At 43.9% G+C, this 15953-nt stretch overlaps 1 protein-coding gene across 7 annotated transcripts in view; it reads left to right on the forward strand.

Moving 5' to 3' along the window:
• The window catches only part of LOC307218877 (uncharacterized protein), a 31703-nt gene extending 16045 nt beyond the window's left edge, over window positions 1-15658 (forward strand). For 4 of the 7 annotated variants that reach the window (XR_013840057.1, XR_013840058.1, XR_013840059.1 and 1 more), the window contains one exon: window positions 15165-15658. Coding sequence is in view for 1 of the 7 variants with exons in the window: in XM_079981826.1 (XP_079837952.1) it covers window positions 8969-9068; window positions 15165-15200 (136 nt within the window). In the remaining 6 variants the exon portion in view is untranslated. The other 3 variants (XM_079981826.1, XR_013840060.1, XR_013840061.1) reach the window with 3 other exon arrangements.
• The last annotated feature ends 295 nt before the right edge of the window (window positions 15659-15953 follow it).

Genomic DNA, 15953 nt, shown 5'->3' on the forward strand with positions numbered 1-15953 from the left:
TTTATCACCAGCTGTTAAATAAATGGTTGGAAATAAAAGTTGATATCCTCCTTAAAAATCAGCAAAAAAAGTCCATCAATTTCAATGTGATTATGTTGTGTGTTTTCAGAAACATTTCTTAAAAAAAAAAAAAAGATTATTTGTGGTGCATAATAAGCCAACTCAAATCATGAGCCAAATGTGTGATTCTTTTATTCCCTGTAAAGAACAATGAGACTGTCATAATGTAGCTGTTAAAATTAAGCAATCAAGAGAACAGGACGCTGAAGTGTACACTTCTGACAAGCAGCATAGAAGATCTACAGGCAAAATTAAGATTCACGCCCGTAAATTTAAAATATAGGATATGGCATGGAGTTTAACAGTACTTATTTGCAATCATACTGAGAAATTAGGTGGCATACTGTTAACTTCAGTCATTAAAATAATTATTCAACTTAGAAGAGATGTAACACAATTATATGCTAATTATGAAATTTGCCACAATCTTTAGAAGTTCAAAGATTGAACACCTTCAAAAACTATAATACATAGACTCTAACAAATCTGTATACTAGGCCAAATGTTGCATTAGTTGCAAAATGTAACTTCTTTCTAATAATTATTTCTGGGTTCCATATTTCTTGCATATTCAAAATACAGGAAATAAATGGCTTGGGGTGGATGAGAATCTCCTATAACTTCTGGCTTTGAGGAAGCAAAATCAAGTTGTGTTCTGAGGAGGATGTAGTTTTTGAGGCTATTTTCTCAAAGCTCTCCTAGCATGGTATTGGGTTTTAGCACGGTTCAGTGGAGGCTGGTCCATTAGAGCAAAGTGCTCTGCTAACTTCATTCTGTCCTCAGCGATCCTCCGCCTCCTTACCTCCTTACTTGCAAGCCCAGGAGGTCGCCCTGGCTGTCAGCTTCTTCCTTAGTCTCAATGTTGCCCTTGTAGAGCTCTGCAAGGAAATGGATGGGGGCAAAGCTAGAATTACTTGACTCCGCCTCTCATTGGCTCTAGCTCCACTTACTGTTGCTCTCACTGCCTTCTCCCTATCAGCAACAATGGGCACTAGCCACCACTGGCACAGATGCTGTGTTGGGGAAAGGACTTGTACAAACCACTCAACCTAAAAACTGGTACCTGGAACAGGGATGAGCTAACTTCTGTCCTGTTTGGCCTCCTTTCTTCCCTGCACTCCCTGTACTCAACTGCTGTATGTTGTATTTACAACAGGAGAATACATAACCAGGATGTTTAAATAGTTAAGGCATAATTAATCTGTGTTGAGTGATCCTAAATAGGCATGCAAGAAGCGGTGCCGATGGATTAGGTTATTATCCACCGTTCCAGGGTTCTTTGCAAGAATTCAACTAGCAGCAAATCAGCTTGGCCCTCGTCATTTGTCTTTCACCTATGAAAACCAGATTTCTCGTTCTGTGCTGAAATCCTAACTGCCTAGCAGCAAACAATTATATATCCACAACCCATGGAACAAAATGACCTACAACTTTGACTGTTTCTCAAGTCTTGTCTGCAGACTCTTTATCCCTCTGGAAAAAAATGGTTTGCCAAATTCTCATTTTCAAATGGCTAGCAAATACCAGTGGTGACATGCTGGCAGAAGTTCCTCTTGCCCTGAAGCAGTGCAAGTGGAACATAAAGTCCCTTCTCCAATATTAAATCATCTGCTGCCTTCTGCCCTTTACGATCAGTGATACAGATCTTCTTCCATGTTCCATCTAGGCTAGGGAGTTCCATCTTAGTGCCCTTTTTGTACTGGCACCTCAAATCGTACTGGAAATCAAGTCGAGTTCTGATTTCCACTGCCAATCATATAAAAGACACATCTAAAACACTGTTTACAGACATGCATTGGTGGATTCATTTTTCATGGATGCAGCTTGATTTCTGTTGAGCTGTTTCTAAGAAATACGACATTGTGTTAATATTCTGTTTTGCCATGATAGAAATAGAAATCCATAATTTGATGGATATATTGTCCAAGGTTGCTGCCAGATGACCTGTCTGTTAAGGGTCCATTCTGATTTGTTTGGACAAATTTCACAGGCAGTTTATATGACACTGGCTGTTCATTGAGCATCCGTCCTGGTTTGTTGGTGAGGAGGTTATGCAATGTCATGTCAAGCAGTTGTCATCCCATACTTTGTTGTCACTTTCCTTAACTGCAAAACATCCATTTTTTAATGGAAGCAGGTTTGATACACAGGTGTTCCATATCCACTTCAGTTGTGCAACCTGAATTAGCACTGAAACCCACCTGCAAAACAGCAGGTGTCTGGAAGCACCCCAAGACCCACAAGGGAGAAAATGATGGCCTGAGGGAGTTCCATTCCCTCTTCACACACTTCAGTCCTGGGATTCATAGAGAAGCGATTTAAAGCACCAACAATCAAACATTCATTTAATCCTTGCATAGGCAAACTCGGACCTCCAGATGCTTTGGGACTACAACTCCCATCATCCCTAGCTAGCAGGACCAGTGGTCAGGGATGATGGGAATTGTAGTCTCAAAACATCTGGAGGGCCGAGTTTGCCTATGTCTGATTCAGTCCCAAAATGCCACAGGCACATGCAACTTCCCCCCTTGTCCACTGTAACAACCCACCTGGCTGGGGAAGAAAAGACTTGCAGGACAAAAGAAGAAGAAGGCGGCTGCTTGAGCAAGGCAAGCTGTATTTACTAGTAATTTTTTTTAAAAGAGGCCTTCGCAGAGAGCTCAAGCTTGCCCTACTACGAGATGCAATCACCCCTTTGCAGCTTCAGCTTCTGCTACTTCTAAGCATAAATCAGTTCCCTGAAAGCACCTTTTATTTATTCTGCTTGACTGGAATAATTCAATGGATGACTCACTTCAGTGAAGTTACTTTGCATGTAGCCAGCCCAAACCCAAAGGCAATCTTCTCATGGGCTTCGCACAACACATTTTCCACTGAAAATGGTAACAACAATAGTGATTACCCTTTTTTTCCTTTTTAAAAAATGAAATGGGTGTCTGAAAATGTTTCCTAATTTCATGCCAGAAGGCAGCTCACTTCTGTGGGCTTTGATTAGCTTGTGTACTGTTCACAGCCTGGAGCAATTTCTGTAAAATTAAGTTGGGGTTGGGCAGAGCAATGTGGCCTCTCTCAAGACAAGTGCCAAGAGATGGCTTTTTGCTAAACCTCATTTTGTAACTTGGGTACCAAAGATTTAGAAAAATAGTGGGCTAAAGCAGAAAGAGCACATTTGCTACAAAATAAGCTCCATTCTGTTCCATAAAGTTACTTTGTTCTCAGTGGGAATTTATTTTTAATTCCATTTAAGTCCCATCTTTTCCTCCAAGGAGCTCCAGTTGGCATACATATGGTTGTCTGCCTCCTCATTTAATTCTCACAACAACCATGTGAGATAGGTTATGCTGAGAGGCAGTGACTGGCCCAAGTCACCCAATGAATTTCATGGCAAAGATAGGATTTGAGCCCTGGGCTCCCATGTCCTAGTCTGACAGTCTAACCAGTACAGGCAAACCCCTTCTCCCCACTTATGTGAGGGTTACGTTCCACGTCATCACATGGGTACACCTGTCCCGTTCTGTCCTCTTCCAGTGCCAGTTATGGCATTTGTGTATGCAGTCACACATGCATTGAATGTGCACAAAATGGGAGTTGCCTGTATTCCACATTGGCTGGAATTAGTTGGAATCATTCCTTTGAAATGGGTGGCATGAGTGCAGTTTAAAATAGACTTTTTGGATACAAGCACTACCAAAATCTATGTAACTTACTTTTAAGTGGGTGTGCTTAGTTAGGGCTGCAATCCTGTATCCGGTCACCTGGGAGCAAGCCACATTGAGTTAAATGTATAGGATTGCACTCTAAGCTCAGGGCTTTTTTTATTTATTTTTATTGTCTTGGCTTTCAATTGCCTCACAACTCTTAAGCATTGCTGAAGGTTTTATTCTTCCCATGTTGTGCTGTATGAATTTCATGTCCAATAAACTGTCCTCCAGCAAATGTCTTTTCATATAGATCAGTATTCCACAAACTGAGGTCCTCAGATATTGTTGAACTACAACCCACATATCTCCAAGTCAGCATGACCAATGGTCAGGGATAATGAGAGCTGTAGTCTAACAAAAACTCAGGATGAAAAGTTGGAGGAGGTTGGTTTGGGTTTATTAAATGTATTGCTTCCCACTGCAAAATGTCCCAAACATGGCTATCATATCACCCCTTAACCTCCTCTTCTCCAGGCTAAACATGCCCAGCTCCCTTAGCCGTTCTTCATAAGGCATCGTTTCCAGGCCTTTGACCATTTTGGTTGCCCTCCTCTGGACACGTTCCAGTTTGTCAGTGTCCTTCTTGAACTGTGGTGCCCAGAACTGGACACAGTACTCCAGGTGAGGTCTGACCAGAGCAGAATACAGTGGCACTATTACTTCCCTTGATCTAGATGCAATACTCCTATTGATGCAGCCCAGAATTGCATTGGCTTTTTTAGCTGCCGCGTCACACTGTTGGCTCATGTCAAGTTTATTAAATGTATTGCTTCCCACTGCAAAATGTCCCAAAGTGATTCACAAACAGAGCACAAACACAATAATTAAAAAATTACACATTGGCATGTTAAAAACATACAAACATCCAATTATTGGTGAAGCTCAAATGCCTCTCATCAAAACAACTACAGAGTTGGTGCCCATCAATGGATGCACATGAAAACTAAGTCACAATGCAGAGTGCAAGCTGCTGTTTCTAGAGACCCTGCGAAATGACACCTCAGGCGACTCACATTAACAAATGTTTAACAAGCCATTCTCAAAGCACAAAGTAAGGACTGTGATTAGCCAGGGGTAGGCGCTAGAAACTAACTATCCTGATAAACAGAGGCAGTGTGAGCATATGCTGTCAGGACAATGGACCCTTTGCTGATCTTGAAGCCTAACTTTGCTGATCTTGAAGCCTAACTTTACCACCTTCTGAAGCCATTTCTGGAGGTGGAAGCAAAGGACTGGCTGGTATTCACTGTACTTGCTGCTTATATTCTCTCCCTCTCCCTCTCTCCCTCCCCCCCCCCTATTCCAGTGCAGTCCTGCTTCAACAAGCAACAGCCGGAAATTACCACTGACGCTCCACATTGCAGTGAGGGATCCCCAGCCGCTGCCAACTGAGCTGATGCTCTCCAAAAAGCAGGCAGCTTAGGACATGTTTCCATGCTTTCCTCATTATAAGGCTGTGTGTTGGTGAAAAGGCAACTGCCTTTTTACAGGAACAAATTAAGCCTTACAAGCCTCATAATTTCTAATTGCAAACATTTGTCTCGCTTTGTTTCCTTTGGGCACCCATCTCTTTCCCCGCTCCCCCAGTCTTCATTTTGGCACACAGACTGACTTTGAAAAGCAAACTAGAAGCACCTTTTAATTTCAGCAGTTGGTGGGATGGGACAGGAGAGAGACTGGTTGTCAGAATGCCGTCTAGTAGTATAATGCACTGGAGAGCCATGTTACTGCCTTGTAAAACAGTGAAGCCTTCCTATTACTGGTTAATTAAAAGGCCAAAGTAAGGACACACTTTTATTACCTCTTTTAAAGATATGTTCACAATGCATGTTATCAGGGAAAACTTCAAAGGCGCATAGTGCTCCCCCCACCCCGCCACCTCCCACAGTATAAGCTTTTACTTGAAAACATGCTCAGAATCAATGGCAGGCTGTTGGCATCGAGCCTTCCTGAACTTGGGAATTAACCAAACTATTTTAATAAACATATGAAAAGTCGTGTTGCTTCTAAATAAAACTGAGCCTTTAAAATGCTACTAGGGTACTCAGAAATGTCCCAGTGAGTTCATTGAGACTTACTTCCAGTTAACTTGGTAAAGTAGGGTGTGTGGAAGCTCTGGTCTGTGGGCCAAATATGGTCCTCCAGGCCCCTCTTCTTGGACCTCATAACTCTCCCCAGTCCACACTGTTAGAGTTGTTGCCAATCTGGACCATGTGCAGAGTAGAAATGAATTTGCTTGCTCTCCACCACAGGAATGAGTTACTAAACATTGCAGAACAGTCTTAAAATAGTTACAAATGAACATTGCAAGATACAAGGTAGCACATTGCTCTTAACCAAGCAAGCAATGTTGTCCCATCTTTTTTAAGCCCTTAAAACAGTTCAATAACTTCCCTCTCTCTGATCCCAGAGAGCTCCTATGCAAGTATCTGGCTTGATCATCATCAAGCTTAGCTTCTTCTACTACTGCTATTGCTGGCTTTATCACTGAGAAAACAACGTGTTCTCAGGTTTCACTTTCCTGAAGAGAAATTGTGGCTTAGGTATCCAGCTATGAACCATCAATTAGCCTGAAGACTGAAATGGAAAATCTTCAACCTTTTCTGCCGCATTTGCCAGAGTGAAACCTCCTGCTTAATACAAACTTTTCTGCTTTACAAATGCAAACCTTTACATAAGTTATTCAACTTCAGTGTCAATAAACGTTACATTTTATGCATATTAAATATTATATATTTAATACACAAACCCTCACTGGCCCCACAATGCCTCCTGGGTATTTTTACTTAGAGTCTGATAATACTTGTTTGTCTGTCTGTCTGTCTGTCTGTCTGTTTGTTTGTTTGCTTGCTTGCTTGCTTGCTTGGATGGGTGGGGGATAGAGTGTGTGGAAACTAGTCTGTGATACAGATGCAATATTTACATCCCTTGTTCCAACCCTTTTTGCCGCTGGCTCCATTACCCTCTCCCGACAGGGCTGCTTTTTGTTCTGATCAGAAAGCTTCCCTACTTTGAAATATTTTCAAGCACAAAGAGAGGGTCATTTTATGTTTTGTGTAGGGAGGTGTGTAAATGCTTTGGATTCTTTAAAAGTTACACTCTTTCCTTCTAGTGTTATGCAATGTGACTTTGGTTGGTTTGCGAACACTATTTCTGCAGAACTATGAGTGCCATAGGAGGCATGGGATGTTTATTTATTTATTGTTTTCATGGGTGGATCACTGCAACATTCCCATATAACCCTCGGTGGCCAGTGGACCTGATTGCTTTGTGTGACTTAAAACACAGATGGGGAACTTTTTGCAAGCCAAGTGTCACATTTCCATCTAGGGAAACTGGGCGGGGGGGGGGGGGGGGCTATGCCAGCAGCAAAAGTGGGTGGAGCAATGAATGTAACTTTTACCTTTCTACAGTAGGCTAATTTCGCCACACACACATCCCTCTCTATTCTCCATCCAGACAAGCAAGAAGCATTATTAGAGCACAAGGATTCATTTTAACTAGGCAAAACCACTCATGGAGGATGCAGTCCAGAGCCAGTAAGTGCTGTGACTGTCATGGGCGTAGCCAGGATTTTTGTAGGGTGGGGGGCAGGCTTTTGTTACGGGAGCAGAACCTCTGATTTGTATTGATTTTTACTGATTTAGTGTCTGATGGGCAGGCCTAGAGAAATATATCTGGCTCCCAGGCCTTAAGTTCCTCACCTTTGCCAGAGAGAGAGAGAGAGACCCCGCAACACACACCCTTTTTGTCTTCCTTTGAGGAATCTGAGCATCCCTGATACAAGACACTTAACTTCTTCCAGAACCTCCTGCCTTGTATATGGAAAATCTTGTATTATTAACAGAGTGAATTGAGACAGGTCTGGCTCTAACTTCCCAAATACAGTTGTTTGCTCCTGGTGACATCATTTCTATATAAGGCCAAGAGCTTAACCCTTTCAGCTTCAAGCCTCAGCACCACACGTGTCTTGCGCAATTTCAGTTGCCTCTCCTGCATCTGTTCCAGAAGAATGCAATCCAAACAAGAACTGGAGAAAGATCATTAAGAACCAAACATTTGTATGTGTCTGCCTAAACAAAAATTAACATTCCCTCAAAGCTTGTTTTTCTTCTGACAGCTAATACTGATTATTAATGAGGCTGACATTTGCATTTCACAATGAAATTCTCTGCTGCAGAATTGACTGGATAATTAGTGTGATTTGGAGCTGCTCCAATGCTATGGATGTCCTACATGGGAGGAACATGAAAACCACGTACAGTGGTGCCCCACAAGACGAACGCCTCGCAAGACGGAAAACCCGCTAGATGAAAGGGTTTTCCGTTTTGGAGGCACTTTGCAAAACGAATTTCCCTATGGGCTTGCTTCGCAAGACGAAAATGTCTTGCAAGTTCCTGCGGGGTTTTTTCCCCCTTTCCCCCCTTTTCCTAAGCCCTAAGCCGCTTATCAGCTGATCCGCTAAAAGCCGCTAAACCGCTAATAGCACTAATCCACTAAGCTGCCAATGGGCTTGCTTCGCAAGACGAAAAAACCGCTATACGAAGAGCCTCACGGAACAGATTAATTTCATCTTGCGAGGCACCACTGTACAGAGAGCAACATGCAGGGCCAGCCCCAGAGCTTTGCTGCCTGAGGTCAAGTACAAGATGGTGTCCCTCTCCCACATTCCATGTTCAGAGGCCAACCAGACCAGAAGCTGAATCAACACTGTGGATGGGATAGCATCCTCTACTACACATGAAGTCAGCATGCTAGTTTAGAGGATGCACCTTGGCTGGGGGTGAATTAGGAATGGCTAGAGGACTTCAGCTGGTGTGAAGCTGGTTTGAGATACAATGCATGAAACAGTAGTATCGTATAACAATGTACAGGATACATATGCATTTTGGATAACATTGTATGAACAAAGATAAAAAAACCCACCACTATAAACCCAGTGAGTTTACCATAAGTGGGAGTGCAAACATAGCCATGTAGTCCAATGCCACATTGTTGTCCAGAGTGCAAAACATTGCAGTGCTAAACCTTACTAACTACTTTGCGATACAACTGATTGATTTTCAGATTTCATCAGGGTTGGCAGCCACTCATTGATTGTGAATTGGATGCAGGAAAGAAAAGAGAAAAAATAAGAATGCACTGTCAGGGCTTTTACTGTGCAACGTCGGGATGTTTTTAATGATTTTTTAATGTTCTGTTGACAGGCATACGAAAAGCAGTGCAAAATGCAGAGATGATAAGACATCCCTGCAGGATTTACATAAGCGGGAGAGAGAGATCATTTTCTATAGCACAGAACACAATGTAAGCACAACAGCAAAATTCAGCAGAATTATTTTTGCAAAACACAGGCGTGTTTCTTGTGTTTGGTTTCTAAGATGTTGTCGTAAATCAAAGTTCAGGAGAAGCTTTTCTTTTTAATTCAGGCACAAATGTGAAGGAAGGTGTTGCCTTCGCAAGCGTGTGGGTTTCCAAAATAACTGGATTCCTGTTTGCCTAGCCCAGGAATCCCACAGTTTGTCTGTGTGCAGCTGGTTCAGCACTCCTTGTGGCTTGAACAAATGGAGCACTGCTGCTGTGAAGGAACACAGCACATTCAGACACAGGACTTTCCTGTGGAAAAGACTACAGCTTAGTGGTAGAGGAACTGTTTTGCATGCAAAAAGTCCCAGGTTCAATCCTCAAGCAGGGCTGGGAGCTGCCCTATCCTAGAAACTCCTGTTAGTAAGTGTAGACAATACTAAACTAGACTGAGCAATGGTCCTGTGGGCATCAGTGGCCCAGGAGCAGAATTCCGAGGGGGCGCAACCTGGTGCCCCCGCAACAGGCTCCCTTGCCAAGGCTGTGTGGCTGTCACCTTTTGGAGCTGTGGGAAGGTGATCCGCACTCAGGCGAGGCTTTTGGGACTGCAGTGCCTCCTCCTCATCACAGCTGGTGAAAGGACGCCTGTCCCTGCACAAAACTCCTGCCAACCAGATCATGGACTTTTCCAGTCCTTTCCCAGCACCTCCCCACCAGCATGTGTCCATGTTGTGGCTCTGGCGCTGCTGGGATGCTGTCAAGCCTGCCAAGTTGCGCCAGCTGCCGCTCCCATCGGAAGCTCACTGAGCCGAGAGGGTAAACACGGCAACCAGCAGGCAAGCTCTGTGAGGAATGGCTGCCATGGGCACAGCAAAGTCCGCCTGTTGCCTCCCGTGCGATGCCCACAAGGAGGTTAGGGAGCAAAATCCTTGCCTTGACCTGGGCACTGCCGACACTGCTACGCCACTGGTGGGCAAGGGTGGCAAGGGGAGGTGAAAGTGTATGAATGCAATTTCACTTCTCCAACAGCAGGTGACAGCACCTTGGCCGAAGTTGTGACCATAAACCTTTGACCAGCATTTGCTATCGCAGCCAGAATACTGAATTGTGACCTTGTGTCGTATTGCAAGTAAAATTTCCCATTCAAAGCATCTTCTGGATTTTGCAGGGACAGCAGTCAATTGCCATTTTTCATTTGCTGCTCAAGCTACCCTGGTGTGCAGCATACATGCAATATATTGGAGGATATCTTTGGAGAAGGGCCATAGCTTAGTGGCCCTTCCAACTTTGATTTCCCAGCATCTCCTGGTAGGGAGAAAGCCTCCTGTCTGAAACCCCAGAGAACTGCTGCCAGAGTGTGGGCTCTCCATTTCCATGGGTGATGTGCATCAGCATGGGATGTTCTAAAACTCATTGTGATTAGAGGAAACTGTTCCCCAGTCTCAATTGCGCCAGTCTGGGTTGAAACATCAAGGTGGTCCTAGTTCTTACTTGTACACCTCAGTTTTCTGCTTTGGCTGTCTTCCTCCTTATCTGCTTACCTCCTCCCTCCTCTTCATTCAACCTGCTGCCCTTGATTCCTGAAGGGGCATTGCTAATTATACAGTAACATTCAATTAGAAATATGATTGCCATGTTCAATTAGGCATGCTGGTTTACCGGCTATTGTTTGCATATTTTATTTAAAGCACATGAAGGAACATTGCCTTGGTTTAACAGTGTGACAGAGTGAATTTATTAATTGACGGCCACTTGAAATGCCATCTTGATTGTTGGTTAGACCGCTACTCGGTTTTCCTCCAATAACTCCAGCCTCTCGCTGTCTTTGGACTATTAAACCATGCGGCCATTGCTATCACGACACAACATGGCAATAGGGGGTGGAAGGGAAACCAGTTGTAGGAGAAACTTTCTGTAGATGGCAACAGCACTTGAGAACAACACTTTCTACACTCCTTCAGCCATATTAGATTGGCTCCAATGCCACATCATCAAAGACAATAATTATCATTGCAGTCACAGCCTGCTAGAGCCTAATGTTAAAGAAGGCTACTGTGAAGCATTTTTATTCTCATGTACTATATTCTATTTTATTTTATTTTAAGCTGTCTAGGGAACTTCCAGATGAAAAGGCAATATAGAAAACTGTCTATCCTCACCAGGGGCTGCTGATTTCAATGGATCTACTTGGAATATGTCTTACACCACCACTGTTGCTATTCTTAAAGGAGGAAACGGTCCCGTGCATTTAATGCATGGCATACTTTCTCCCTGAGAAGTTAAGCGTAAGGATTTGTGGCAACTGCGGTCTTTGAGGATTCTAACACAGACAGCCCATTTGAAATAATTTATGCAGAAGCTAGTTTTATTGATTTCAAGCCTCCATGTATAGACACTTAGAAATGTAGCCAGGATGGAAACATTCTTTCAAATGTCTGTCACATCAGAACCTCTTTAACGCTTGCTCTTTCCGCACTGTAATGTTGTTAAAGAAATTGCCTGGAAAAACTGGATCATTAAAACCAAATCCAACAAACGACGCTGTATATAAAAACGCAACAAGGAGTTTTTTTAAACTTTTCGAATGGCAGAAGTAACTGCTGAATCTCACTCTGGAGCACTGACGTGATGCAAGTTTTAAATCCTCCTGTTGAGAGATGGTCAGGATTAAAAACCACCAAGTTTATTTGCAGCATCCATCTCTGCTTCTGTAACGTTAACTTTAGTCTTTTCAAGCATTCAGGTTGTGAGGAATAACTGGAACAATGTGTGTGTTGGTGAAGGGGAAGTATGAAAATTTATTTTGCCCCCTTCACTCTTAATCATGTTCAGAGGTGAGTGAGCGTTGTTGCTTATATAGCCCAAACAGCAAATTTCACGCATGGGAGGGAAGTATCAACAGGCTTGTGGAAACCCCAAAGTTTGGAAAAGTTTTGTTTTTTTAATATTTGAAAGGGGGAGGAATCCCCAAACAGCCCAATGGGGACTGAGCAGTCAAGGAATTCTAGCTGACTGTTGCAGGGCAGGGTCAGAATATGCAAGAAGAGGCATGGTTGAAGAAGAGCACTCCAGACTGGGACATTTTCCTATAGGTTCTACTTATTAGCAGGAAAATGAAATCCTAGTTGCTCAGCTAGCAAGTTGAGGTTGTGTTCAGGTACTTACTATGAACTAATATTAGACTGGTCCCATATCTCTTGCCTTTTCATCACTTACTGAAACCCTCCTCCAGTAGAGCTGTCTTCCAGGCTGTATCTGTACTGGAACTTTCACTTAGTTATTTTATCCAGTGCTTTTCTTCTAGGGAAAAATGGTGCTGGTGCTCACCATGAGGTTGTTACGGTAAGTGCCACACTTTTAACCAGTGCTTTTCTTCTAGAACCGCCTCTCCCCATCATGATAAACCGTCTCTTCATCATCTGAAGCCCTTCTTCGTGTGCCTCCTCCACGTGAGGTCCAGAGGATGGCAACATGAGACAGGGCCTTTTCTGTAATGGTTCCCTGTTTGTGGAATGCTTTCCTCATGGAGGTTCACCTGACACCTTCATTACATATTTTCAGGTGCCGGGTGAAAACAGTCCTCTTCAACCAGGCCTTTGGCTGATTAATATCCTACAGCCTTTTAAATGTATCAGTGGGAAGGCAGGCTATTGTTTTGGTTTTATTATTTTCTTGTGCTGTATCTTGGATTTTATTCTGTGAACTGCCCTTAGATCTTGAGATGAAGGGTGGTATATAAATTTAATAAATAAAATAAATAAAATTGGGGGGGGGGGAGGTGCCAGTACTGCATACCCTTGAGAACCCCCACAAAAAAACCCACTGTTTTAATCTATCCTTTGTGGAAAAGTGGGGTATAAATTTTAACAACAGCGACATTAACTAAATGACATAGTATTGCTATATTATCCACATTTTATTTATGTTCCACCTTTCTGTTATAGCTTAGGGCAGCATACATGGTTATCTCCCCCATTACCTTCATTTTATACTCACAGCAAGTCTGTGAGGTAGGTTAGACTGGGAGATAGCAGTAGCATAACTGGAGAGGGCAGCAATAAAAGTACAATGAAAACCAGCAATACAATTAAAAATACAATCAAAAATCACACTGTATCTAGCGCAGCAGATTTACAGTGCTTACAATGGGCAGAAAAATAATTGCATGGTCCCTCAAGACCCTCAGCAGTGTTCATGTGGTCCATGGGTGGGGAAAATGTTGGGACCCACTGGTCTATAGTGACCGGCAGTGACTCTCCAGGGCATGGGTAGCCAAGCTAAGGCCCGGGGGCTGGATCTGGCCCAATCGCCTTCTAAATCTGGCCCGCAGACCGTCCAGGAATCAGTGTGTTTTTACATGAGTAGAATGTGTCCTTTTATTTAAAATGCATCTCTGGGTTATTTGTGGGGCATAGGAATTAGTTCATTCCCCCAAAAAAAATATAGTCCAGCCCCCCACAAGGTTTGAGGGACAGTGGACCGTCCCCCTGCTGAAAAAGTTTGTTGACCCCTGCGCCAGGGTTTCAGACAGGGAATCTTCCCCAGCCCTTCCTGTAGATGCCAGGGACAGAACTTGAGAGCTTTTGCATGGAAAGCAGATGCGCTGCCACTGAGCCATGGGCTCTCTCCCTTCTTTAATTTGTAAAACACCTAGTTGTAGGTGCTATATAAATAGAAAGAGCAGAGCAGCAGATGTGGCTAAGGGAGAACACACTCATTTTGCAACTGACAAAATGCCTTGCCACCTCATAGACAGCAGAGATAAGTTACTTTCTCCATCGACTTAGCCAAGACCTGACGAAGAAAATGACCGCGGTTTGACACTGCCAATTTTTGTAAGTGCCTCCTTAGGAATTGTGTCTTCTACGAGCTTCTCTTAGCTTTCGTTTCTTGAAATGAGTCAGGAAACATTAAGCTTGGAGATACATCTCTCCAACTTAAAAAATAAACGTATAATCTCTTTTCAAACTCCACTGTGGCCACTTTCAAACGGGGGGGGGGGGGGTATCATTAAACCACTATCCTTTCATCCCTGTTGCCGCAATTAACTGTGAGCTGTCAGTAGGCAAAGCACTTTTCCTGTGGCTAAGAGAGGATTCAAATTTCATATTTAAAAATCTCCTCTAATGAAGGAAGCAGAACAGTAAGAGGATTATCTCTTTCAGATCTAATACAGAAAGGCTGGAGGGCACTTGATTTGTTTTTCCAAAGGCCGTCAACCTCCAGTGCCTCGATGCATTATTTTGACCTATTATTTATGGCGGCACTTTTAGCCCAAGACTAGATTCTGTACACATTTAATGAACTGGGGTCAGAGAGGGAGGGACACTTTCCTCATAACCCCTACTCTCTACCCTTCAAGAGCAGATCTTCTGGAATATTTTGATTCTAATAACTAATTTGCTGCACATTCCAAAGAAGAATGTTAGGAATTCTAAGTGGGAGAAAGCTTTTACACTCATGCCGTACTTTTGGGTTTCCCACAGGCAGCTAGTCAGTCATTGTGGACACAGGATGCTGGACTAGATGAGTCATTGACTGGATCCAGCAGGGCTCTTCATTTCTTAAGAGTTAAGAGAAGAGGCATGGCTAACTTTATATGTCCATCTCTTCCCACAGTTCCAAAGACAAGTGATGTAAATGCAGGGAGCAGGGCATCCTGAGACATTTTGTTGCCTTAAGCAAAGAACAAGATGGTACACACACACACACACACACACACACACACCAATTTTCACACACAGAAGCTCAACAGTATCTTCCACTGCACCTGTAGGCAACAGACTAGCTTATGGAGGCCACAGTGACCTCCAATATCTAGTCAACGCTCTGCTGCTCATCATGATCTGCCGCCTAAGGCCTCTCTCTATGTTTCAAGGTAGGGTTGGCACCTGCAAGGAGATATGTGCAGTTTGTATCTGCCATGCAGGAGCCACCCATCTCGCCCTTGGGATGAGATCTGTATTGAAGAACAGGGAGCCCTATATGGTTGTCCTCTTGAGTCATGTTCCTCAGTTAAGCTAGCCCAAGCTGATGAGAGAAAACACCCTTCCTTAACCAGATGTTAGCCTCACTCAATGATCTTTGTTTCCTTTCCAGATCTTGATGCACTTGAACATCAGGAACGCTGCATGAACACTGGAGGACTTGGCCAAGGTGTGCCTTGGGGTGGAGGAGTTACAGCTAGACTTCTCACTGTGGACAGTCATGAGGGAAACAGGTGACCAAGGATGGGCGGTCCAAGATTAGCTTAGCCTATGCCAGGCTAACAGGTTGTTCACCCTAAAGAGCCACACCGGAGTCAGCGGCATTACAGAACCAGTGCATGGAGGCTGTGGGCTGCCCAGATGACAAGAACCCACACCCGGCCTCACAGATGTGGTCTAAAGGAAAGCAGAGCGATACGTTTGGCACCACCTTGGCTGCCAGAGTTGCCAAAAGGATGCAAATAAGGTGCATCCAACCATCTTAGGGACTCTCACTGTATAGGACTACCAGTTTAAATATAAAGCTTCTGGGCAGCTATCTTGGAGTTTTCTATTGCCGGGGTCTTTAACCCTTTGTAAACACAATGTTATCTTTATACGAGCAGCATGTACCGTATTTTTCGCTCTATAGGACACACTTTTTCCCCTTCAAAAATGAAGGGGAAATGTGTGTGCGTCCTATGGAGCGAAGACGCCATAGCCCCGTGACCCTCTCCCGGCTGAAGAGGTGACGTGCGGCTATGGAAGGAGCCTCTATAGCCGCGCGTCACCTCTCCAGCCGGGAGAGCGCGCGTGGGGCTAAAGAAGCCCCCCGCGACCCTCTCCCGGCTGGAGAGGTGACGCGCGGCTATGGCAGGAGCCTCTCCACTGCGCCTTTCTGCTGCTCCCTGACCTGCTCTTT

The sequence above is a fragment of the Podarcis cretensis genome, assembly GCF_951804945.1.
Source record: "Podarcis cretensis genome assembly, chromosome: 6".
NCBI classification, from domain to species: Eukaryota; Metazoa; Chordata; class Lepidosauria; order Squamata; family Lacertidae; genus Podarcis; species Podarcis cretensis.